At 40.5% G+C, this 25133-nt stretch overlaps 1 protein-coding gene across 2 annotated transcripts in view; it reads right to left on the bottom strand.

The window, feature by feature from the left end:
- ttc17 (tetratricopeptide repeat domain 17) overlaps positions 1–25133 on the bottom strand; it is a 153289-nt gene that overhangs the window by 81519 nt on the left and 46637 nt on the right. For both annotated transcript variants that reach the window (XM_068046450.1, XM_068046449.1), the window contains exons 9-15: positions 24721–24881; positions 24051–24163; positions 20167–20319; positions 19051–19157; positions 18263–18437; positions 8703–8771; positions 4986–5210 (exon numbers count right to left, since the gene is read on the bottom strand). In XM_068046450.1, coding sequence (XP_067902551.1) covers positions 4986–5210; positions 8703–8771; positions 18263–18437; positions 19051–19157; positions 20167–20319; positions 24051–24163; positions 24721–24881 — 1003 coding nt within the window. The remainder of the gene's footprint in view (positions 1–4985; positions 5211–8702; positions 8772–18262; positions 18438–19050; positions 19158–20166; positions 20320–24050; positions 24164–24720; positions 24882–25133) is intronic.

Here is a 25133-nt window from a genome sequence, read left to right as displayed (position 1 = left end):
TGTGCCAACCGAACCACCCAGTCTAATCCGACCTTCCAGCACTTGGTCCGTAACCCTGCAGGTTACGGCACGAGATGCATATCCAGATTCCTTTTGAATGAGTTGAGGGTTTCTGTCTCAACTACCCTTTCAGACAGTGAGTTCCTGACCCCCACCACCCTCTGGGTGAAAAAGCTTTTCCTCATCTCCCCTCTAATTTTTCTACCAATCACTTTAAATCTATGCCCCCTAGTCACTTAACTCTCTGCTAAGGTAAATAGGCCCTTCATCTCCACTCTATCCAGGCCCCTCAAAATTTTGTGCATTTCAATCAGATCTCCCCTCACCTTCTCTGTTCCAAGGAGAACAGCCCCAGCCTATCCAATCTTTCCTCATAGATGCATTTTTCAAGTCCCAGCAACATCCTCGTCAATCTCCTCTATTGCAATTACACCCTTTCTGTAATGGGGTGACCAGAACTGCACACATACTCAAGTTGTGGCCTAACCAATGAGTTATACAATTCCAGCATAACTTCCTTGCTCGTGTATTCTATACTTCTGTTAATAAAGGAAAAGATTCCATATTCCTTCTTAACCACCTTATCGACCTGTCCTGCTACCTTCAGGGATCTGTGGACATTCACTCCAAGGCCCCTCACTTCCTCTACACTTCAATATTTTCCAATTAATTTTGTATTTCTTTGTCTTGTTTGACCTCCCCAAATGCATCACCTCACTTTTCTAGGTTGAATTCCATTTGCCACTTTTCTGCCCATCTGACCAGACCATCAATAGTTTCCTGCAGTCTACAGCTATCTGCCTTGCTATTTAGCACACGGCCAATCTTTATGTCGTCTGCAAACTTCTTGATCATGCCCCCTTCATTTACATCCAAATCGTTAATAAATACCACAAAAAGCGGGGGACCCAGTACTGAGCCCTGTGGAATGCAATTGGAAACAGCCCTCCAGTCGCAAAAACACCTGTCAGCAATTACCCTTTGTTTCCTGCCACTCAGCCAATTTTGTATCCACCTTGCTGTACTTCCCTGGATCCCATGGGATTTTTTTTTAACCAGTCTGCCATATGGGACCTTGTCAAAAGCCTTGCTAAAGTCCATGTAAACCACATCAACTGCACAACCCTCAACTATGGCGGCACAGTGGCGCAGTGGTTAGCACCGCAGCCTCACAGCTCCAGGGACCCGGGTTCGATTCCGGGTACTGCCTGTGTGGAGTTTGCAAGTTCTCCCTGTGTCTGCGTGGGTTTTCTCCGGGTGCTCCGGTTTCCTCCCACAAGCCAAAAGACTTGCAGGTTGATAGGTAAATTGGCCATTATAAATTGTCACTAGTATAAGTAGGTGGTAGGGAAATATAGGGACAGGTGGGGATGTTTGGTAGAAATATGGGATTAGTGTAGGATTAGTATAAATGGGTGGTTGATGTTCGGCACAGACTCGGTGGGCCGAAGGGCCTGTTTCAGTGCTGTATCTCTAATCTAATCTAAATCTAATCTAATCTATCTTCCTTGTTACTTCTTCAAAAAAATTCAATCAAGTTGGTCAGACAAGGTCTTCCCTTAACAAGTCCATGATGACTGTCCTTGATGAATCCATGCCTAAGTGACAGTTTATCCAGATAATGTTGGAGTAAAGGGGAAGGAGGGAGAGGAATTTACGAAGTGCATTTAGGAGAACTTCCTTGAGCAGTATGTTCTCAGTCCAACTTGGAAGGAAGCATTGCTGGATCTGGTGCTGGGGAATGAAGTAGGCCAAATGGACCAAGTATCTGTGGGGAGTACTTGAGTAAGAGTGATCATTGTATCATAAGGTTTAAATTAGCAATAGAGAAGAGCAAAGAACAATCTTAAGTAGAGCTTCAAATTGGAAAACGGCTCATTTCAAATGGCATGAGAGGGGAATAGCCAGGGTAAAATGGAATCCAAGATTGACAGGAAAAATAGTAACAGAACAATGGTTGACCTTTAAGGAGGAGATGTTTCAGGTACAGGCTAGGTACATTCCACAAAAGTGAAAGGTAAGGGAACCAAAGACAGGGCTCCTTGAATGATGATGGAGATAGAAAATATGAAGAAACAAAAAAAGTGTATGATGCTTGTCAGGCGAATTCTTCAAGCAAGAATCAGGCCAAATACAATAGGTTGAGAGGGGAAGTGAAGAGGAAAACATGACTGGCAAAAAAAGAATGAGAGACTAGAATGGCAGTTAACATAAAAGGGAACCCAAAAATCTTCTGTTATGTAAATACATGGGTAGTAAGAGGGGGGTGTGGCCTATGAAGGACAAAGAAGGTGATATATGCTTAGAGGTGCAAGACAATTCTAGAATACTTAATGAGTACTTTGTATTGATGTTTACTACGCAAGAGAATGCTGACAAAATGTAGGTAGAAGCGGAGATGGTTGATGTAATTGTTGGAGTGAAAACTGACAGACAGGATGCACTGGAAAGGCTGGCTATGCTTAGAGTGGATCAGTCGCCTGGTTCAGATGGCTTGCATCCCAGGTTGCTAAAGGAAGTGGGAGTGGAGATAGTGGAGGGGCTTGCCACAATCTTCTAAACTTCGCTCGATACAGGGGAGGTGCCAGAGGATTGGAGAGTGACAAAAGTGACAAGAAAGGGTGTAAAGACATTCCTGGTAACTACAAGCCAGTCAGTTTAACATTAGTGGTGGGCAAAGTTTTAGAAATAATGAGGGAAAAAAATTCAACAGGCACTTAGAGCGGTTTGAGCTAGTTAAGCAAAGCCAGCACGGATTAGTAAAAGGCAGATCATACTTGACGAATCTAATTGAATTTTTTGATGAAGTAACAGAGGAGGTTGATGAAAGGAATGCAGTAGATGTTTTCTATATGGATTTTAAGGAAGTGTTTCACAAACTACAATATAAAAGTCTGGTTAACAAAATTGACGTTCATGGACGAAGAGAGTCAGTGTTAGCTTGGATAAAAAATTGGCATAAGGACAGAAAACCGTGAGCAGTGGTAAATGGCTATTTTTCAGACTGGAAGGCAGCATACACTGGTGTTCTGACTACTGCTTTTTTCGATTTTATATATATATATATATATATATATATATATATATATATATATATATATATATATATATATATATAAATAAAAGAAGCTGGCGGGCAGCCATAAAGGCGGGGCTAAAGTGTGGCGAGTCGAAGAGACTTAGTAGTTGGCAGGAAAAAAAGACAGAGGCGCAAGGGGACAGCCAACTGTGTAACAGCCCCGACAAACAAATTTCTCTGCAGCACCTGTGGAAGAGCCTGTCACTCTAGAATTGGCCTTTATAGCCACTCCAGGCGCTGCTTCACAAACCACTGACCACCTCCAGGCGCTTATCCAGATAGATATATATATATATATATATATATATATGCATAACAATTTGGATATTGGAATACAGAATAAAATTTCAAAATCTGTCGATGATACCAAATTTGGAAGTGTGACAGACAGTGAAGATGACCCCAATCGACTGCAAGAGGATACAGATAGGCTAGCAGAATAGGGAGACATGTGGCAGGCGAAATTTAATACACAGAAGTGTAAGGTGATGCATTTTGGCAGAAGAGATAGGGAGAAGCAATAGAGTGGTAATGGCACAGTTCTAAAGAATGCGCAGGGACAGAGGGACCTGGGGGTTCATCTGCATAGTTCCTTAAAGGTGGCAGGACATATTGAAAGAGTAGTTAGCAAAGCATATGGGATCCTGGGCTTCATAACTGGAGGTAGTGAATACAAAAGCAGGGAAGTTATGGTGAACCTGTATAAAGCTCTGGTTAGGTCACAAATAGAGTATTGCATCCAGTTCTGTCACCACACTTTAGGAAGGATGTGAGGGTCCTTGTTAGGGTGCAGAGATTTACCAGAACAGTTCCAGGGATGAGGGATTTTAGCTACAAGGTGAGGTTGGAGAAGCTGAGGTCATTCTCCTTCAAGTAAAGGAGATTGAGGCAAAATTTGTTAGAAGTGTGCAAGATTATGACAGGTTTAGATAAGACAGACAAAGAAAAGTTGTTTCCATTAACTGATGGTACAAGGAGTAGGGGGCTCAGATTTAAGGCTTTGGACCAGAGATGCAGGGGGATGCGAGGAGGAACTTTTTTTACGCAGCGAGTGGTAATGACCCAGAACTCACTGCTGACAAGGGTGGTGGAAGCAGAGATGATGAATGATTTCAATAGAAAATTGGATGGGCACTTGAGGGAAATAAACTTGCAGGGTTACGGGGGTAGAGTGGGGGAATGGAACTGACTGGATTGCTCTACAGAGAGCTGGCATAGACTCGGGCCAAATGGTCTCCTTCTGTGCCATAATGACTCTATGACTGTTATAATGTACAATGCAGGTTAGATTAAGGTTAACCTTTTAATGGGTAACCATTTCATGAACACTTACTGAAGTACAAGCAGATCCTTTGCAATAAATAAAATGCATTTAACTTTTGACTGTTGGTTTGATGCAGTGCCAATAACTTATTCAACAACAGGGCGGCACAGTGGCGCAGTGGTTAGCACCGCAGCCTCACAGCTCCAGGGACCCGGGTTCGATTCCGGTTACTGCCTGTGTGGAGTTTGCAAGTTCTCCCTGTGTCTGCGTGGGTTTTCTCCGGGTGCTCCGGTTTCCTCCCACAAGCCAAAAGACTTGCAGGTTGATAGGTAAATTGGCCATTATAAATTGTCACTAGTATAGGTAGGTGGTAGGGAAATATAGGGACAGGTGGGGATGTTTGGTAGGAATATGGGATTAGTGTAGGATTAGTATAAATGGGTGGTTGATGTTCGGCACAGACTCAGTGGGCCGAAGGGCCTGTTTCAGTGCTGTATCTCTAATCTAAAAACAAAAACAAGAAATGCTGGAATTACTCAGCAGGTCTGGCAGCATCTGTGGAAAGAGAAGCAGAGTTAATGTTTAGGGTCAGTGACCCTTCTTCTTCGGCAGTGCCAATAACTTATTTCCTGGTTAACTTACCTCTGTGCTATTAATTGCAAGTGCTTTTTGCAAAACAGCAGCAGCATCTTGATGTAGCTCAATGTGAATTAGTAGGTTCGCCAGGTTGACAAGTGGAATGTCCATGTAATCTTCTGGAACCAAGTTCAGTGCTTGTCTCAAACAGTCAAGAGCAGAGGTGGTGTTCCCAATAGCTCGCCAGTACAAACCTGCTTCATTCAACAGCAACCACATTGGAGCAGTTTTCTGGAAGAAAAACAAACCTTCTGATTTTTCAAATAAAAACAGTACAATCAAAATCAATGGGTACATCAATCAAAAAATAACATTAATTAAATAAGGCACAGCTACATGAAGTCAAAACATTTCTTTCCAGTCATGTATACATTACAATCTTCTAATATATAGATAGTTATAGTGAGAATAACTTGTTCTGTCTTGTATGATGAGTGAGGCATGAATATGATGAGTAAGAATAACTTGTTCTGTCTTGTACGAGAATGCAGAGTGTACAATGAAGCTTAACATTAACAGGAGACATTTCACCACAGTTGAAAATGTAATGACTCACTCATTACAATGGTGCATCTCTTACACAATTGCTGCATGACTGTACAATAAACAAATTCACTTAAAACCTACATCACACGGTTAATCTTCAGGTTAGCCAATGAATAATGGCTTGGAAGAAGTAATTCAGACCTATACATTTTGTTGGGAAGAATAAGGAGGCAATATGAACTAACTGGCACAATTTTTAAGGGGTGCAGGAACAGAGAAGCCTGGGATTTATGAATACAATTTTTTGGAAGTTTCAGGACAAGTTCAGAAGGTTGTTAAAGCATGAGATCCTTGGCTTTATTAACTGAAGAATAGAGTACAAAGATAAGTTATACACAGCCCTTATAAATCACTGGTTAGGCCTCAGCTCGAGTGCATTTAACCCTGGGCACCACACTTTAGGGAAGATTGCCAAGCCCTTTGAGGGGGTGCTGAAGAGATTTACTAAAAAGGTTATCAGGGATGAGGGACTTCAGTCAACCAGAGGACACAGTTTTAAGGTGATTGGCAGAAGAACCCAGAGGTGACATGAGGAAACTTTTTTTTTTAAAAAGTGAATTGTTCTGATCCGGAATGCACTGTCTGAATGGGTGGTGGAAGCAGATTCAACACTAACATTCAAAAGAGAAATATATAAATAATTGGAAGGGGGAAAAAAATTACAGGGATAAGGGGAAAGAGCAGGGGAATGGAACTGATTGGATAGCACTACCAAAGAGCCAGCACAGACATGATGAACCAAATCACCTCCTTCTGTGCTGTATCATTCTATGATTAGGAGCCCAAGGGTTAGTAGTAACTGACAGAATAAGTGGCAAAAAAGATTCACAACATTTCAATCTCAATTGTTCTATTGAAGTGAGGTGGCATAAAACAGCCACAGTACTGAATAATTGGAGATTTTGTTCCTCTAGATTAAATGAAAATTGCTGTTTGATCTGTTTGTGGGTAAGCAACACATATGCTACTGGTTAATATTAAACACAGGATAACGCATTTGCTATGAGAAATTATTTCATTAAGTGTTAAAGATTCATCATTCCCACAGTGCAAATCAGTTACAGAAATATAAGATAGACAGAATTAAATGGTGAAACAAACATCTGGAACTAAGAGAGAGTATCAATGCCTAGTAACTCAATTAGATAGGAATATAATTGTTTCAACAACTAGGCAATAGGAGTGTTATTGTATCATGGAAATATTCATCAGGTCAGGCAGCATCAGTGGAAAAACAGAAGTCAGCCAATGTTACAAGCCATCCTCAGGACTAAAAGTCATTGGAAATGAACAGAATTTTAAAAAGAAATACAACAGGAAGAGGAGAAAAAACGAGCAGGGGGAAAACACAGGAAAAGAGAAATATACATGAAGTGACTGAGTGGAGAACAGGAGATGAATAAATGGCAGGTGTGATATCAGGGAGAGGGGTGCCCATCCCAAGTACCAACCAGTTCCATCCCACACCTCATCCTCAGAAACACCTGAACGTCATTTCACATTTCTAGCAAAGAATGCCAGAGTAAAAGTAAACTCTGAAGTCATCTGACACAAAGTTAAGGCTACAGGGCTGCAAAGTGCTTAGCAAAATGATGAGGTGCTGCTTTTGTTCTCTGGATTCTGGTATGTGCAGTGTGTTATGATTAGGTTGTGCTTGTTTCACAACAGTTTACAGGAAAGCAAATTACAGGAAAAAGTCCTCCCTCATTTTATAGAGTGAAACACATCAGAACATTAAGTAGCTCTTAAATCAATCTCACACTCCTACTACTGCATCTCATGGATGCAGTAGGAGCTGCCCAACAGGGTGGAAGAACGGATTTAATGGATTCAGTGTGGTTAAGATGATTTCCATAGAAAGTCGAACAAAATTTTGGTGACTACTATTTGTTTCCATTTACATCAAGTACTTTGATCAGAAAGTACTTATCAAAAACTTCCCTTCCCCTTTACATTCTGTAATAAGGAACATAAAAAAACTAAGAATATGGCTTACAATAATTCTTCAAGAAATATAAAATACCTGGATGGGAGACAAATTATTTACTGTACTATCATCACTGATCATATGAGGAATAGAAGCTGTTAAATAGGTATTCCGATGTTTGCTAATTTATTTTTGAGAAGCAACGAGCAGTTTTTGAAAACTTTTTCTCCTTGGCAGAAGTAAGCTGGTAGAGTTCACAAAAGACCACAATCTACACACATATATATTATGTACATCATTACGACCGAGGTGGGAGGATGCACTGTCTTTTCTAGTTCCACTTCTCCACAGGTCAAAACATATATTTAAACGTTTACCCAGTTACTGATACGGTCAATCACATACTCCACTCTTTATCCCAGAATAAAATACACCAACCAGGTTTCTTAAATAAACAAAACTATCAGTTTATCAAACCAGACTTATCCAGTAAATAAGCAAAGCATTAATACAGACTGAAATATGAAAGTTCCCTTTTTAAATACCTCACTCACACAGGTTAAAGACAATAAAAAGTAATTCTCACTGAAGAGGTCTTTTACACAAAAAAAAGACAAAATAATTACTTTGGCCAAATACTTGTTAATTCTTGAAGAAATGGATGAGATATGCTGTGTCCGAAAATAGCATACAGTCTGGCGTCCGAGAATACATAGACGGGTCACCAGGATCTTTTCTGGAGCAGTTCTTTTCAGGCGGTGTTGAGAATTAACCTGGCAGGCCTTCCAGGCGCGTTTCAGGAGAAATACAGCATCAGGGGTTTTAGCTCTCACACACACTGAACTCTGAGGGCTTTTCAGAGAAGTGAAGAAAGAGATGAGCTGGGTGTTTCTGACTTGGCAGGCTGACCTCCAAATAACTCAAAACAGTATTCAAAAATGAAACCCACTCTTGAGCATAAATCTTGACTTGTCACTTCTCTTGTAAACATCTTCCCCAAGTCACAAACATTTCTGTCATTTATTGAGCTTAAGACATGTGACTTCTGGTAAAGGTTGTTTTCAAACAAGATCTCTCAGTGACCCTTGCAAAAAAAACACATCCATGGAACCTTTTTAGTTTTAAACGCATGTCCTCAATAAAAATGTAAAAATGGAAGCACTTTCATAACAATACATCTATAAAAAAAAGTGCTGCAGACTGTCTCGATTTTACATCTCTAATCTGACATACAAAAATTATTTGCTCACCTTTTCTATAGCTTGAGAGATGACATCACCAACTTGTTCCTCAATAATACTCAAGTGAGAAAACAGAGCCTATTCAAAAACAAGTAAATTATAATGGTAATTCTTAAGATACAAAAAGCATCCTGTATGATGCATTGTGCACTCCCTTTGCACTGTAGGTCTCTTAGTAGCAAACAGACAAAAATAAATTGTAGCCTCTCTAACTATTATGGAAACCCACATGCCAAATGGGAAATATTAATTTCATCAATTGGAATTTGCCTTAGACTTTTGCTGGAAATTCTTACAAATAACTTATTTTAAAAAGAGTAACCTGGCAGCCAAGATGGCCACAAAATTTGCATTTGAAACACCAAAGGATTAGACGGGAGACATGACTGATTCAACCTATCCAGAACAATGGGGTGCTCTCTGATTAAATTACTTAAAATGACTTTGTCAACATGGTTGTCAACAGCCATCGACACCCACTGACTCTGAAAGAGCCAACTCCCTCCAAGTGTGACTGAACAGCTTAAGGTGTTGCACCTTGAATCTCAAAAGAATTTTCCAGAAGGGCCTCACTAACCCAAAGGGGTTTGGGAATGTCATGTGACAACTGTGCAGCTTTGAAGAGGCTAAGCTTTGTCAGTCAGAAAGCAGACAGTAACAGTAAGACATCCAGGGAACAGCTCTCTCTCTCTCCCCAGTAAAGATCCAGAAAAGCCTCAGCTGTCACTGGTAAAGCCTCAAACCTACAGACCAGCACAGCTAGCAACTAGGGGACAAGGATCAAACCCCTTCTTCTACCTTCCGGAGACCGAGAAGCAAACCTACAACTGTCCACGTGGCCCAGCAGGGACTTCAGGACCACAATTTCAACTAAGAACTCTGGGACTGAGATTCAGCATTTAATTCCATTTATTTCAGACTCTACTCCAACCACCCAACCTTGTTTCTATGTGTGTGGTATGTGTCTCTCATGTGAATGTGGGCGTGAATGGGGAGCATATTTTAGTAATTTTAACAGATTTAGAATAAGGCTAATAAACATATATCTTTCTTGTTTAAATTCAAGAAAACCTGTCTGATTGGTTTTTTGGCAATTATATTAGAGGACCAGGAGCAAGTGCTCACTGAGGTGGTAAGTTCAACTGCTGTGTTAAAAAAAATAGGATAAATCCTGTTGTGGTCAAACCAGAGAAAGGGCGAAAGGGGAGCCTGAGACCCCCTCCTCACCTGGTCGCAACACAATGCATAGGCAAAAATCACCACACTTCAGAGTAGTTCAGTATATCTCAACTGCTTGGAAATATCTGAAACATATATAAAATGATGTATTTAAGACTAATGATAGAAGAGATGATATCCAACAAACTTGGATGAATGTACCAATTTTGGAAAACATATTGGATCTAGCTTTCGGCAAGTTAGGCACCAAAGGCAAATGAGGAAGGACACCTTTACTTTCGGTATCAACATGTGAACTAGGCACACTTGGAACAGTAAAAAAAAAAATTGTGATGTATTAAGACAACAAGAGAACCACTGGGCAAGAGGTTAAAACCATAAAATATGTCAATGGGTATGAAATAAAAATGAACAGCGAATACTTAATACACCTAATAATAGGAGTCAATGTAGAACTCTTACATATGCTGACCAAACTTTGCCATCCCTAACAGGCTCAGTGGGGCCTACTTATGACTCATTATCATACCAGGTGGCTCATTCCTCCACTTTGAAAGTAGGAAGGGAATAGAAAAGCACCTCTAACAAATTATCAGTGAATCAATCCAAGATGTCATTATTGGTCTGATGGTTAAAAATCACTGAGCTGTAGATCACCAAAAGAGATATCAACTAGGTGTGTAATAAACAAACACTTTCAAGTCTGAAGCTTCATGACTGTGGCACAACACAAACATGAAGCCCTGTTTATAATGGATAACAAGACATCGGAATCAGAGAACAGAAAAGCTGTGAATACAGTCAGTGAAGAAAATGACTTGAAAAGTGACGACAGAAGTAGCTTCAAAATAAATACAAGCATTGAATTGAATTAGGCAATGGTTATACAATTTGAGGGTTTAAGTGTTCTGCATAGCTTATTCCAAGTTTTACAGTTTAGGCCATCTAAACGTCTGGAAAACCATTATTCTGCATATGGATAGTGCTAACCAATTACGATGAGCAGTAAGCACGCCTGTATTATTGTATTTTCATAAGGGTTCATAATTTCTTATTAAATGTGCAATTAATGCATTGGAAATTAATCTGCTGGTGCACTGCAAATGTATTCTAGTGCCTTTAAACTCAACATTTACTCTCCTAGCTTGAAAAAAAAATGACAATAACAGACTGCATTAATGCAAGCAATCTTCTATACAACAGAATGGAAACCATCAGAATCATAACATTTAAAGCAATACTATCAAAATCTTTCCTTTCAGTTAGTCAGAGGTGGGGAGCATTAAGATGGCTGGAGATGAAGAATGCTTCGGTACAATGCAATTATCCATTTTTTTTTTAAAAAAGAAGTGTCCATCGTCTTTCTTTATTCTTTGGATATGGGTGACATAGCAAGGCAATTTAGAGCACATTCCTGGATGCCCTGTGAATACGGTAAGTCAACCACATGGGGTGGAACTAGAAAGGGCAAACATGGGAGCTTCTCATTCACAAGGAACATTAGTGAATTAGTTGGGTTTTTAATGGTCATTTAGTGGTGACTGTGCCACAAATTCAGACTTGTTGAATTCAGTTTCATAATATGCAATAATGAGATTTGAACATGCAACCTCTAGTTAACTTATCCAATAACATAACAAGACCACTATACCTTGCCCAAGGTAGTTCAACAGCAAATTTAATAAATTTTAAAAGATAAAGATACTGGATAACAAGGATTTATATACTGCCCCCACCTGAAGCTAAAGATCAGTTCTACGAGGAACTCCATAATATCATTAGTAGCATCCCCAACACCGAACACCTATTTCTGCTAGGGGACATGAATGCCAGGGTTGGGGCTGACCATGACTCATGGCCCTCCTGCCTTGGGCGCTATGGCGTTGGAAGGATGAATGAGAATGGACAGAGACTGCTTGAGTTGTGTACCTATCACAACCTCTGCATCACCAACTCGTTCTTTCACACTAAACCCTGTCACCAGGTTTCATGGAGGCACCCAAGATCGCGTCATTGGCACCAGCTGGACCTCATCGTCACAAGGCGAGCCTCCTTAAATAGTGTTCAAATCACACGCAGCTTCCACAGTGCGGACAGCGACACCGACCAGTCCCTGGTGTGCAGCAAGGTTAGACTCAAACCAAAGAAGCTGCATTACTCCAAGCAGAAGGGCCACCCGCGCATCAATACGAGCAGAATTTCTCATCCACAGCTGTCACAAACATTTCTAAATTCACTTGTAAAAGCCCTTCAAAACACTCCCACGGGGATGCTGAGACCAAGTGGCCCCACATCAGAGACGCCATCTATGAGTCAGCTTTGACCACCTATGGCAAACGTGCGAAGAGGAATGCAGACTGGTTTCAATCTCATTTTGAAGAGCTGGAACCTGTCATAGCTGCTAAGCGCATTGCACTGCTGAACAAGAAGAAAGCCCCCAGCGAGTTAACATCCGTAGCACTTAAAGCAGCCAGAAGCACTGCACAAAGAACAGCCAGGCGCTGCGCAAATGACTACTGGCAACACCTATGCAGTCAATAGTCAGCAGGCCTCAGACGCCAGAAACATTAGAGGAATGTATGATGGCATTAAGAGCACTTTTGGGCCAACCTTCAAGAAGATTGCCCCCCTCAAATCTAAATCAGGGGACACAATCACTGACCAACGCAAGAAAATGGACCGCTGGGTGGAGCACTACCTAGAACTGTACTCCAGGGAAAATGTTGTCACTGAGACCGCCCTCAATGCAACCCAGTCTTTGCCAGTCATGGATGAGCTGGACATACAGCCAACAAAATCGGAACTCAGTGATGCCATTGATTCTCTAGCCAGCGGAAAAGCTCCTGGGAAGGACGGCATTACCCCTGAAATAATCAAGAGTGCCAAGCCTGCTGTACTCTCAGCACCATGAACTGCTTTGCCTGTGCTGGGACGAGGGAGCAGTACCTCAGGACATGCGCGATGCCAATATCATCACCCTCTATAAAAACAAACGTGACTGCGGTGACTGCAACAACTACCGTGGAATCTCCCTGCTCAGCATAGTGGGGAAAGTCTTTGCTCGAATGGCTTCAAACAGGCTCCAGAAGCTGGCCGAGCGCGTCTTCCCTGAGGCACAGTGTGGCTTTTGTGCAGAGAGATCGACCATTGACATGCTGTTCTCCCTTCGTCAGATACAGGAGAAATGCTGCGAACAACAAATGCCCCTCTACATTGCTTTCATTGATCTCACCAAAGCCTTTGACCTCGTCAGCAGACGTGGCCTCTTCAGACTACTAGAAAAGATCGGATGTCCACCAAAGCTACTAAGTATCACCTCATTCATGACAATATGAAAGGCACAATTCAGCATAGCGTCTCCTCATTAGACCCCTTTCCTATCCTGAGTGGCGTGAAACAGGGCTGTGTTCTCGCACCCACACTGCTTGGGATTTTCTTCTCCCTGCTGCTCTCACATGCGTTCAAGTCTTCAGAAGAAGGAATTTTCCTCCACACAAGATCAGGGGGCAGGTTGTTCAACCTTGCCCGTCTAAGAGCAAAGACCAAAGTACGGAAATTCCTCATCAGGGAACTCCTCTTTGCTAACGATGCTGCTTTAACATCTCAGAAATCAACAAGCGCATGGGAAAGGCTTCCACTGCTTTGTCCAGACTGGCCAAGAGAGTGTGGGAAAATGGCGCACTGACACGGAACACAAAGGTCCGAGTGCATCAAGCCTGTGTCCTCAATACCTTGCTCTATGTCAGCCAAGAGCGACGTCTCAATTCATTCCATCTTCACTGCCTCCAGAGAATCCTTGGCATCAGGTGGCAGGACCGTATCTCCAACACAGAAGTCCTTGAGGCGGCCAACATACCCAGCTTATACACACTACTGAGTCAGTGGCACTTGAGATGGCTTGGCTATGTGAGCTGCATGGAAGATGGCAGGATCCCCAAAGACACATTGTACAGCGAGCTCGCCACTGGTATCAGACTCACCGGCCGTCCATGTTTCCGCTTTAACGGTGTCTGCAAACGCGACACGAAGTCCTGTGACGTTGATCACAAGTCGTGGGAGTCAGTTGCCAGCGATTTAATTTTTTTAAAGAGCTAACAAGGAAGATTGATGAGGGTAGTGCAGTTGATGTGGCCAGAAGTGCAAGGGGAGAGCCAACTGTGTAGCAGCCCCGACAAACAATTTTTTATCCAGCACCTGTGGAAGAGTCTGTCACTCTAGAATTGGCCTTTATAGCTACTCCAGGCGCTGCTCCACAAACCACTAACCATCTCCAGGCGCTTACCCATTGTCTCTCGAGACAAGGAGGCCAAAGAGAAAGAGAGATATACTGCCCTTAACATAGGAAAAAAAAAGTCTCAAGGTTCTTCTCAGAATGAGTGATTGCAGGCTGGGGTATTCTAATCCAGTGGTCCAGATAAGGTTGTAAACCACGAGAGCAATCTGTACCAGCATTGTAGCTGTTTAAAGAAACAATGCCCAAGATTAAATAACTGCCGTGAAATAACATGGGTTTTTTTTCTGTGTAAATGCACTTTTTACTTTGGAGTATTCTTATTTGGTTTGGGGTTAGTTTGTGAAGTGGCTGAGAAAATAAGGGTCTTTCTGTGCCAGTATTGTCGAAAAAGCACAAGCACCTTTCCATCATAAAAGTTTAATTATATTTCTGCCATGTACATCATCTCTGTTGTTTACACCAAGACCATTTTGCCATCCAACTTGTTTAATCCTTATTGGATAAGTCTCCTTTCCAGTGAACAAAAATAGAAAATAAGTAATTCTGCTAAATCTTTCTTTCAATTTTCCCCGTCACACTGCATTAAAAATAATGTCAATCACATTGTACCAAAACATCCCACACCCCTGATAGATAGCTTAACACTCCACATCTCTGAAAGGAAAGTTTTAGATCCGCTGCTTTAAAATGTTATAAATTCTCGGATGAGTGGATCAAAAGTTGATAGGAATTTAAATGACATTATCTGCCCAAATATCAATTCCACTTGCATCACACTGGCATAGAAATGCTTGGGCTATGCACAAGTCCTGATTTATGGAACACAGATTCCATTCTGCACTGTTCACATCTGGATTTTTACACCTGATTAGGCTGCCTCAGCTCCGAGCCTCACAAGACACCTAACAACTCTGCATTCACACTTATAGGTGTACATTATATGCACTGCCTCGGTTTAGTTCCCTCCCTACTATAGCCTCAAACCTTACTACCTCCTCACTTGGGTACTGGGTTACACATCTAAATGAAGCAAAAGAGGAAATAGCAGAAGGTCTGACCATCATTTTCCAGTCCTCAATGGATACTGGTTTGGTGCCGGAGGATTGGAGAACTGCTAACGTTGCACGTCTATTTAAAAAGGGAGTGAAGGATAGACCGAATAATCATAGGCCAATCAGTCTAACCTCAGTAGTGGGCAAATTATTGGAATCTATTCTGAGACACAGAATAAACTGTCACTTAGAAAGGCACAGATTAATCAAGGATAGTCAGCATGCATTTCTAAACGGAAGATCTTGTTCGACCAACGTGATCGAATTTTTTTAAAGAGCTAACAAGGAAGATTGATGAGGGTAGTGCAGTTGATGTGGTCAACATGAATTTTAGCAAGGCTTTTGATAAGGTCGCACATGGAACACTGGCTAAAAAAAATAAAATCCCATGGGATATGGGTAATGCAGCAAGGTGGATATAAAATTGACTCAGTGGCAGGAAACAAAGGGTAATTGTTGACGGGTGTATTGACGACTGGAGGGCTGTTTCCAATGGCGTTCCGCAAGGCTCGGTACTGGGTCCCCTCCTTTTTGTGGTGTATATTAATGATTTGGACGTAAATGTACGGGGCATGATCAAGACATTTGCAGACGATACAAAGATTGGCGGTGTGATAGATAGTGAGGAGGATAGCTGTAGGCTGCAGGAAGATATTGATGGTCTGGTCAGATGGGCAGAAAAATGGCAAATGGAATTCAAATCGGAAAAGTGTGAGGTGGTGCAGCTGGGGAGTCAAACAAGGCAAAGGAATACACGATTGATGGGAAAATACTAAGAAGTGTAGAGGAAGTGAGGAACTTTGGAGTGAATGTCCACAGATCCCTGAAGGCAGAAGGACAGGTTGATAATGTGGTTAAGGCGACATATGGAATTCTCTCCTTTATTAGCCGGGGTATAGAATATAAGAGCAGGGAAGTTATGCTGTAACTGTATAACTTATTGGTTAGGCCACAACTTGAGTACTGTGTGCTGTTCTGGTCACCTCATTACAGAAAGGATATAATTGCACTAGAGAGGGTACAGAGGAGATTTACGAGGATGTTGCCGGGACTGGGAAAATGCAGCTATGAGGAAAGATTGGATCAGTTGGGGATGTTCTCCTTGGAACAGAGAAGGCTGAGGGGAGATCTGATTGAAATGTACAAAATTTTGAGGGGCCTGGATAGAGTGGAGGTAAAGGGTCTTTTCACCTTAGCAGAGAGATCAGTGACGAGGGGACATAGATTTAAAGTGATTGGTAGAAAAATTAGAGGGGAGATGAGGGAAAGCTTTTTCACCCAGAGGGTGGTGGGGGTCAGGAACTCACTGCCTGAAACCCTCAACTCATTCAAAAGGTGCTGTAATCTGCAGGGTTACGGACCAAACGCTGGAAGGTGGGATTAGAATAGGTGGATCGTTTTTCGGCCAGCACAGACATGATGGGTGAAGCGGCCTCTTTCTGTGCCTTTAACTTTCTATTATTAAACTTTCTATGATCTACTTCACTATAGCCTCAGAACTCCTGGGTGATGACTAATGTCCATCCCAGCACCAAGATTCGACTCAATTCATCAACAGCTGCTGCCTTTTGTTCATTTCAGCTACACTTTGATGGCTTTGAAACCTCATTAAATTTCATATTGTGAAAAGTGAAGCATTAAAAGTTAAAACATGTGACCAAAGGATTAGAATGATCGTTTGAGATAATAACATGGCAAATTTACCTGACATAACTGGATGCCTTAGCAGTGATAACTTTTCTCAATATATGATGTTTAAACATGAAGCTACTGAAATACCCTCAACTTATGTTTATTAGTTTGCAATTAAAATAGAGCAGTTCAGTTGACACTAACTCAGCCCAAGACAATGGAGTTGGGGATAATGTATTAGCATGGATGGAGGATTGGTTAACAGAGAGGAAGCAGAGAATAGGGATAAATGGGACATTTTCGAGTTGGCAGGCTGTAACTAGTGAAATGCTGCAAGGGTCAACACTGGGGCATTAGCTATTTATAATCTATATTAATGACCGAAGAAACTGAGAGTAACATAACCAAGTACACTAAAGATACGTAGCTAGATGGGAATATAAGGAGGACACAAAGAGGCTACAAAGAGATATAGGCAGGTTGAGTAAGTGGGCAACAAGGTGGCAGATGGAGTATAATGTTGGGAATTGTGAAGTTATTCACTTTGGTATGAAGAATAGAAAAGCAACATTTTTTTTTAGAAAGTTTGAAACTTTTAAATGTTGATGTTCAGAGATGCTTGGGGGACTTGGACAAGGAACACAAAGTTAGTAAGCAATTAGGAAGGCAAATGGCATATTGGCCTTCATTGCAAGGGAATTGGATTAGAGCACAAGAATAAAGAAGTCTTGCAACAATTGCACAGGGCTTTGGTGAAACTACAGCTGGAGTGCTGTGCACAGTTTTGGTCTCCATACCTAAGGAAGGATATACTGGTCTCGGAAGCAGTATAGCAAAGGTTTACTAGATTGGTTCCTGGGATGAGAGTGTTGTCTTATGATGAGAGGCTGAGTAAACTGGGCCTATACTCTCTGGAGTTCAGAAAAATGAGAAATGATCTCATTGAAACAGACAAGGATCTGAAGGGTCTTGACAGGGTAGACAGAGGTTGTTTCCTGTGGCTGGGAAACCTAGAACATGGCGGGGTGTGGGTGGGCACAGCCTCAGGATAAGGGGTTGATTATTTAGGACAGAGTAAAAGGATAAATTTCTTCACTCAGAGGGTTGTGAACCTTTGAAAATCTTTACCAAATAGGCTGTGGATGCTCCATTGTTGAGTATATTTAAGGATTAGACAGACAGATTTTTGGTTTCTCAGGGAATCAAGTGATATGGGGAGCGGGCTGGAAAGTGGATTTGAGGCAGAAAATTAGCTATGATCGTGTCGAATCGCGAAGCAGATTTGAGGGGCCACATGGTCTACTCCTACTCCTTACATTCTAGCCCATGGGCTCATCATTCCCTTGCAGGCTCGGGCACCAGTTTCTTTTTCACTGAAACATGCTCTAACAGTACTTGGATATTGCATTACCAATGTTTCATGTTTCAACAAGACCTGTACAATGTGACGTTCAGTTAAGAAAAATAATTACCTGTTTGGCATAGTAGTCTGGTATTCCAGATTTCAAATCTGGCCTGTTTTCAAGTTCTTTCACCAGCTGGTAGAGCTTTTCATTATTACGAAAATCTAACATGGAAGAGCAGTCAGGAAGGCGGCCAGCTACATCTCTATCTTGGTTTCCTGAAGGCGTCAGAAGTGATCGGACACTGAAAAAAAGAAAATTCTCAATTGTTTATTGATTCCCCAGATTAACAGGACAGGTAACATTTACCCGAAACAGAAAGCATCAAATACCTTTCATGCAAGTCGTATATTAGTGATATAGTAGTAACATGCAATAGCTGATCAATGTGTTTAATTGAAGTTATTATCCTAGGTTGTTTAAATGTAAGCTTATATTAGTATGTGACACGTGGAAAAGTGTCATAGTGATTTGGAGCATGTGGCCAGCATCATAATGCTCCATTTTGGACATCTGAAAACATATTTTCTTGAAAAGTTGTTTTTTTTTTTACAAGAACATACATAGGACACGCTTTTGAACACATCTCAGCATTGGAAGAGGAGACCTACTCAAGTTTCACTCCTGTTTTTTATATAATCTAAACAACTCTACCAGCTTTGTAACACAGTCCAAGCCATGAACATCTACTGGAAAATGATAAAAAAAATCAGCACAGTTTTAATTCTAGAAAATAAATCTGTATGCATTAGTTTTTTGTCTATGGTATTACTACAGCTTAGAACACTTTGCTCTGTTTGGTTGACAGGTAATCCTTACAAAATACCTCAATTTTTAAACAATATCCAAATTCTTACCCAAAACCTTTGTATTCGGGAGGTAGAAAGTAAGTTGGAAGATCGGCTGCAGTGGGAAGAGTAGGATAGGTGCGTATACAGTCCAACCTTTTGGGCCACAATATTTCCTGCCAACGTAAACAGCATATGAATAAATAGTACATATTTTAGTACTGTATCCCAACTAATTAATTTTTTCCAGTAAATTTCTAAGGTATTATAAAGTAGAAGTCAAATATCTAAACTTATGGTAATTTCTGAACAAAATAAAACCTTTTATAAAAGTAGTATTTTTTCATTTCTCCCCATTCCCAGCCAACAAGAGTAGGTAGGCAACCTGCTACCATAATAAGCCCGACTACTCCACTTTGCAACTGGCTGCATTGAAGTACACCAGTGAAAGCTGGTGTGACCCGCTTTCGAATTTTTCTTTCTTACTTCCTGTATAGGCCTAGGGGAATAGAAAAAGCATAACCTGCTGCACAACTGGCTAATCAGAGCTGCAAACAGTACCCTATTACTCTGGGAAGCTGTGTACCTGAGTGCCAGTGCTCTGCCTCAGAGTTCAAAAAAACCGTGATGTGTCATTTCTGTAGATTATACCAAAGCAGAGTGGCCCATTAAAAGCACCTCAAAAAGTCTTTTAGCACAGCATTATAACAAAGTCAGACAGACTTACTGCCAGTGTATGTCGATCCTACACGAACATGGAGCTGAAACAATTGATAAAACTACTTTAAATTAATCTTTCATTGTCACAGAGGACAGCTTCAACAACTTGTTTAAACAATGCAAAATGAAAAATTACAAGAGATCGGAAAGAAATCAACTAAGATGTCATTAGGAAGTAATGACAAGTAAAAAAGGAATGCTACATAATCTATTCAAACTAAAACCAAAACCTTGATTGGGTTATGAATGAGTGAAATCTTGAAAAAAAAAACATACTGCAAATTTTTATATACAGTGTTGGCTTGCAGGAACAATGTTGTGGTTCAATAAACTTTTTCCTATAAAGAGTCAGAATATATTTATTAAGTTCTCCATTGAAACAAATAACTGAAGCAGAGTGGGAGGACAAAGAAGTAAAACAAGACCCTAATTGCAGACATCCCTCCCTCCTTTCTTAATACTTACATTATAGCTTGAGAAATCCTTTCCCCATATATTCAACATTGATCGACCTGCTGGCGATGATGGAAATTGTTGCTGTATGTCACTCCATGTCATATTCATTCCAAAGCTCATCTCAACGGGCATCATACTGGAGGTAGAACTGTCCTCGCCAAACTGCAAGAGGAAGTGCATACTTAAATGTCTTTAACTCTTCCTTTTTAAATAATCATAAAAATATTGGCTCAATACAATGTTCTAATAATACAGAATATACCAAGTACAGACCCACAAAGTGATTCATCGAAGCTCCCTCTGTGATAACCCAAACTCAGTTAATCCTTTTAGAGAAGGTACCAAATGGAGGCTTACATATTTCCAAAAATGAAAGAATAAAGGAACGTTTGGTGGAGAATCAACCCATAGCAAGATGAACCAGGACTAAAAAAAACACAGGAAACCTACTGGAGTGAGTTACCTATCTGTCTTGACTAGAGAAAGGTGCAAGCTACAAGTGATACAAAAGCAGGAGGAAATATCTTACAAATTCTTTCAAAAAAAGCCTAGTGCATTCTGCAAATATCATGACCTGCATTAAGTGTTGGTCATTCTGTATGTAAGAGAGATTTGAATAAAAAGCTCAATCATAACCCTTTTTTAAAATGCTTTTCAAGTATGCAAAAGTCTTAATTGTTATTGAAATTGTTATGAAGGTGTTAGCATATTTTAATATTTTTGAGGACTTGTGGGTAAAAGTCTGTGGAAATATCTGAGGAGCTGCTGGACTTTTTTTTTAAAAAAGGTCAATGGAAGGACTTGAGATTTTTGTTTAAAAACAACCCTACTGGATGTCACATGTCTTAAGCTAAACAAACAGCAGGAGCCTTGGTGACTAGGGAGAGTTGTTAACAGAGATGTGACATGTCAAGATTTATGGTAGTCAAGAGTTGATTTCATTTTGGATATTGTTTTGAGTCAGTTGGGGGGTGGGGGTCAGCCTGCTCAGAGAGAAGACACCAGTTCATCCTTTCCCCACCTCTGAGAAACCGAGAGAATCCAGTGTGATAGCTGAAACCCCTGATGCCGCATTTCTCCTGGAAAGCCTACCAAACCAGTCCTCCACATCGCCTGAAAAGAACTGCTCCAAAAAGATCCCAGTGATAGCCTTCTACAGGTATTTAAGACGCCAGAATAAAGGGACAACTGATATCATTCCACATCTTCTCCTTTTCCTTCAAGAGTTTAACAAGTATTTGGCAAGTTTAAAAAAAAATCTTTTTTGTAATAAGATCTCTGCAGAGAAAACTTTTTTCTTTTACCTGTGTGTGTGGGGGTGGTGGGGAAGGAAGGCTGATTTAGAAGGGAACTTTCATATTTCAATCTGTGCTTCAATGCTTTGCATCTTTACTGAATAAGTCTTGTTTTATAATAAATTAATAATTCTGTCATTCATTAAAGAAACCTGGTTGTTGGATTTTATTCTGTAATAAAAATAGAGTATATAATTGGCCATATCAGTAACTGGGTAAACATTTCAATATATGTTGAGACCCGTGGAGAAGTGGAACTAGAGAAAGACAGTGCACTCCTCCAGCCTCGTAACAACATCCATAAAACATAAACTAAATTTAAAAGGTAAATTTTTTTTTAAATGGCCCAGATTTTGCGGTTGTAATGATGGTCAAACCATCAGTATTCACCATTATTAACTCACAAAACAGACAACAACTTCTGGCGTCCCCACATGTGCAGTTAAATGCAGAAATCCAGAAGTTGTTGCCAGCGCTTCTCTGCTCCTCCATAGGGTACGCTATTGAAGTCCCAGCAGATGGCAATCTTTGGAAAGCACAGAACAGACAAGAAATTCCACACTTACGCTGTAACACTGCCGTTAAATGCTCCCCAAAAAGTTAGACCTTTTTAAATGAGGTGTAACTGGGTTTTTAATGACGTATTTAGTCACAATTGATTATCAACCTCGCTGGCCCTGGAATACGGATTTCATATTTGTGTTATGTCAAATTTTTCCATTATAAAAATTCCAGTTTCCATCCGCCAAGGGTAAATTCCCGGCCATAGAGTTATAGAGTCATTTCCGGCAGAAAAGGCGGCCATTAGGCCCATACAGTCCGTGCTGGCTCTCCAAGGAGTCAGTTAGTTCCACTCCCTGGCTTGATCCCCATAGCCCTGCAAGTCTATTTCTCTCAGGTGGCCATCCAACTTCCTCGAGGTCACTGATTGTCTCCGCTTCCACCACCCTTGTGGGCAGCTAGTTCCAGGTCATTACCACCTGCTGCATAAAAAAGTGCTTCCTCATATACCCCCTGCATCTTTTGCCCAAAACTTTCAATGTGTTTCCTAGTCCTTGTACCATTTGGTAACGGGAACTGTTTTTCCTGGTCTAATTTATCCAAGTTGGTCATAGTCTTGTACACATCTCCCTTCAATCTCCTTTGTTCTGGTGCTGATTCAAATTAACGATGGGAAAGGTGAAATCCACGTCAGAGAAACTAGATCTTTGCTGGCAGCTTTCTTAGAGGTTAGCAGCAAATTCTCTCCCTTTGTTGCTGACTGCAAAATTCTGGCCAATATCTTAAACTACATAACCTTCAAATTCCAGCGAACAATGCCCCTGCATTCTGGAAAGGCAACTTTTACACCACAATAGTGGTCAAAAACTTTTGTCATTCGCATGTTATGTAACCATTATTTCAATCCAGAGTCAATTTTTTTAAGACAAGTTCAACCCAACAATTGCAGCTGAAATGGTGCTATGGGCCAATTTTGGTATACTTCTTAAAATGAACGAAATTTTAATCACTAATGTTGCCACAATCTCAGGGAGCAACTATGCAAATTATGTCTTTTTTTGGAAGCATAAACTTTTGTGAAAACTCAATCAAAGTTCAATACCACTAACTTCTAGATCTCCTGTGGCATTGTCGAAAGGTAGTCCTGGGTCTGGACTGGCTTTTCTGACATGTGGCACAGTCCTGCTGCAACTCAAAAGCAGCAGTGTTTCACCTATTGTTGCAAATTTACTGAAGAATTACAGATTATTGACTCAAGAAAAAAAGTGCAATCCTGATGTTGAAAGATAATGGTCTCAGATATTTTTGAAAAACTATATCTAAGGCTGAAAATTGGTTAAACCAGAGAAAACAAAAGGGGGGGGGGGGTGTGGGGGGAGGGATAGAGAGACATGGCAAGGGGTCACTAGCATGGTGCCAAATGGATTAGGGATGGTGACACTACTGTTTTGATTGTATATAAACGATGTGAGAATGGGAACAGAAATAAAGCTATGCAAATTTACACATGACAGCAAATGAATAGCAGGAGTAAGGGTGGTGTGGTGAGTTAAACAATAGGAATCAGAGGGATCAAGATAGGTTAGGAAGCTGAGCTGATGATTTGTTCACATTAAGCACCACGAGCCAAAGGGAAGAAACTAGGGAAGAGAAATAAACAGGAATATAGATTAAATGGTTCTACCCTACTGGACACAACACACCCAAAGAAATTGTGGGTACTGATGGATAACTCACCAACAGGAATGGTAGCATAGCGTTTATGTTACAGCATGAGTAATCCAGAGGCTTGGACTAATAATCTGGAGACAAAAGTTCAAATTCCATCATGGCAGCTAGGGAATTTGAATTTAATTAAATAAATCTGGAATAAAAAGCAAGTAGCAGTAATAGCGACCATGTAACTACCAAAGTGTCATTTGCAAAAAAAAAGAGACACAGCCCTGGGAGCCTGGAATTTCCTAATCTCAGAACTGGTTAAGAAATTGAATACAATGTGAAGGAACTAAAAATGAACAGGTACATTAGCATTCTAAGCTGTGCCCAAATTGTATCAACTGTGAATTGTTTAAACTGCTAATTTTCTTCAGTTTATACCTGTACATGTTCTACTGTGTCAAATAGGTCTCCTCTGGTATAACGCACAGGACGATCCCACTGGCAGTGCAAAATTTGCTGTTTGTTAACCCAACGACAAAGCTGGTGGTTTCCTAGAAAACAACAAATTTGACTTAACTATTTGTTTTTTGTATTATTGAGTAATTCGTTACTGACCCCAATTTTGGAGTACCACATAAATGTTTTACACATTTTGTGATCTACATTACTCATCTGATCATTTCTAGAAAGGGATGCTATGACTTATAAGCGAGTTTTTATAAGTTGGCTCCTGGATAATTTATTAGCTAATATGACAAAGAAATAGAACAATTAGATACAAAACTGTTTTCAAAAAGGATTTACAAATTAAGGATGTGACCCCTATATTTATTATAGTACTTCGTTGAACAACCATCTTTATCAATTACCTTGAACAAAACTGGTGTTATATTTTTAAATTATTGCAACAACCCACCCAAGAATTCAAAACTCTTAATTATTGAATTCTGAATATTGTTTTTAAAAAGTTCATTGTTTAAATTTGACTACTTCACTTGTTTACCTGCAAAATAATTGACTACAGGCAATAGCTAACATGGTCAGTTGAGCACAATGAAATATCCAACTTTGCTGTTTTACAACTTGCACCAAAAGACACTGAATTTACCTAGCTGAGTCTCCTTAGCCATTTGGGTTTCATGAATTATATTTCTGAGCAGCTGTTCATCCTGCATAACTTTGTGCTTCTCCAACAATTCCTGCTGCCTTAGGTAATTATCATGCTGCTTCTGGTACTCCTTCAGTTCATTTAATGTCCGCTGCAGAGATCTAAATACGTGAAACATCATAAGTCCCAATATGCAAAGGTAAAAAGTAGCCAAATAGGATGAAGTTACAACCCAAACATATAAATTTACTTCCACTGCAAATCAACATTTTCCAGAGTTGTATCTGTATAATATCTTTTTGCAAGTTTATTTTAGTAGGTCTGAAATGACTCACTGATAATTCTCCTGTACTACAATTTTCACATAATTTGTCCTTGGAATACATTTGTTAAAAAAATACAAAGGAGGGATA

Source organism: Heterodontus francisci, chromosome 14 (assembly GCF_036365525.1).
Source record: "Heterodontus francisci isolate sHetFra1 chromosome 14, sHetFra1.hap1, whole genome shotgun sequence".
Lineage (NCBI taxonomy): Eukaryota > Metazoa > Chordata > Chondrichthyes > Heterodontiformes > Heterodontidae > Heterodontus > Heterodontus francisci.
Note: the sequence above shows the minus strand (reverse complement) of the source record. Positions and strands in the feature narration are given on the sequence as shown.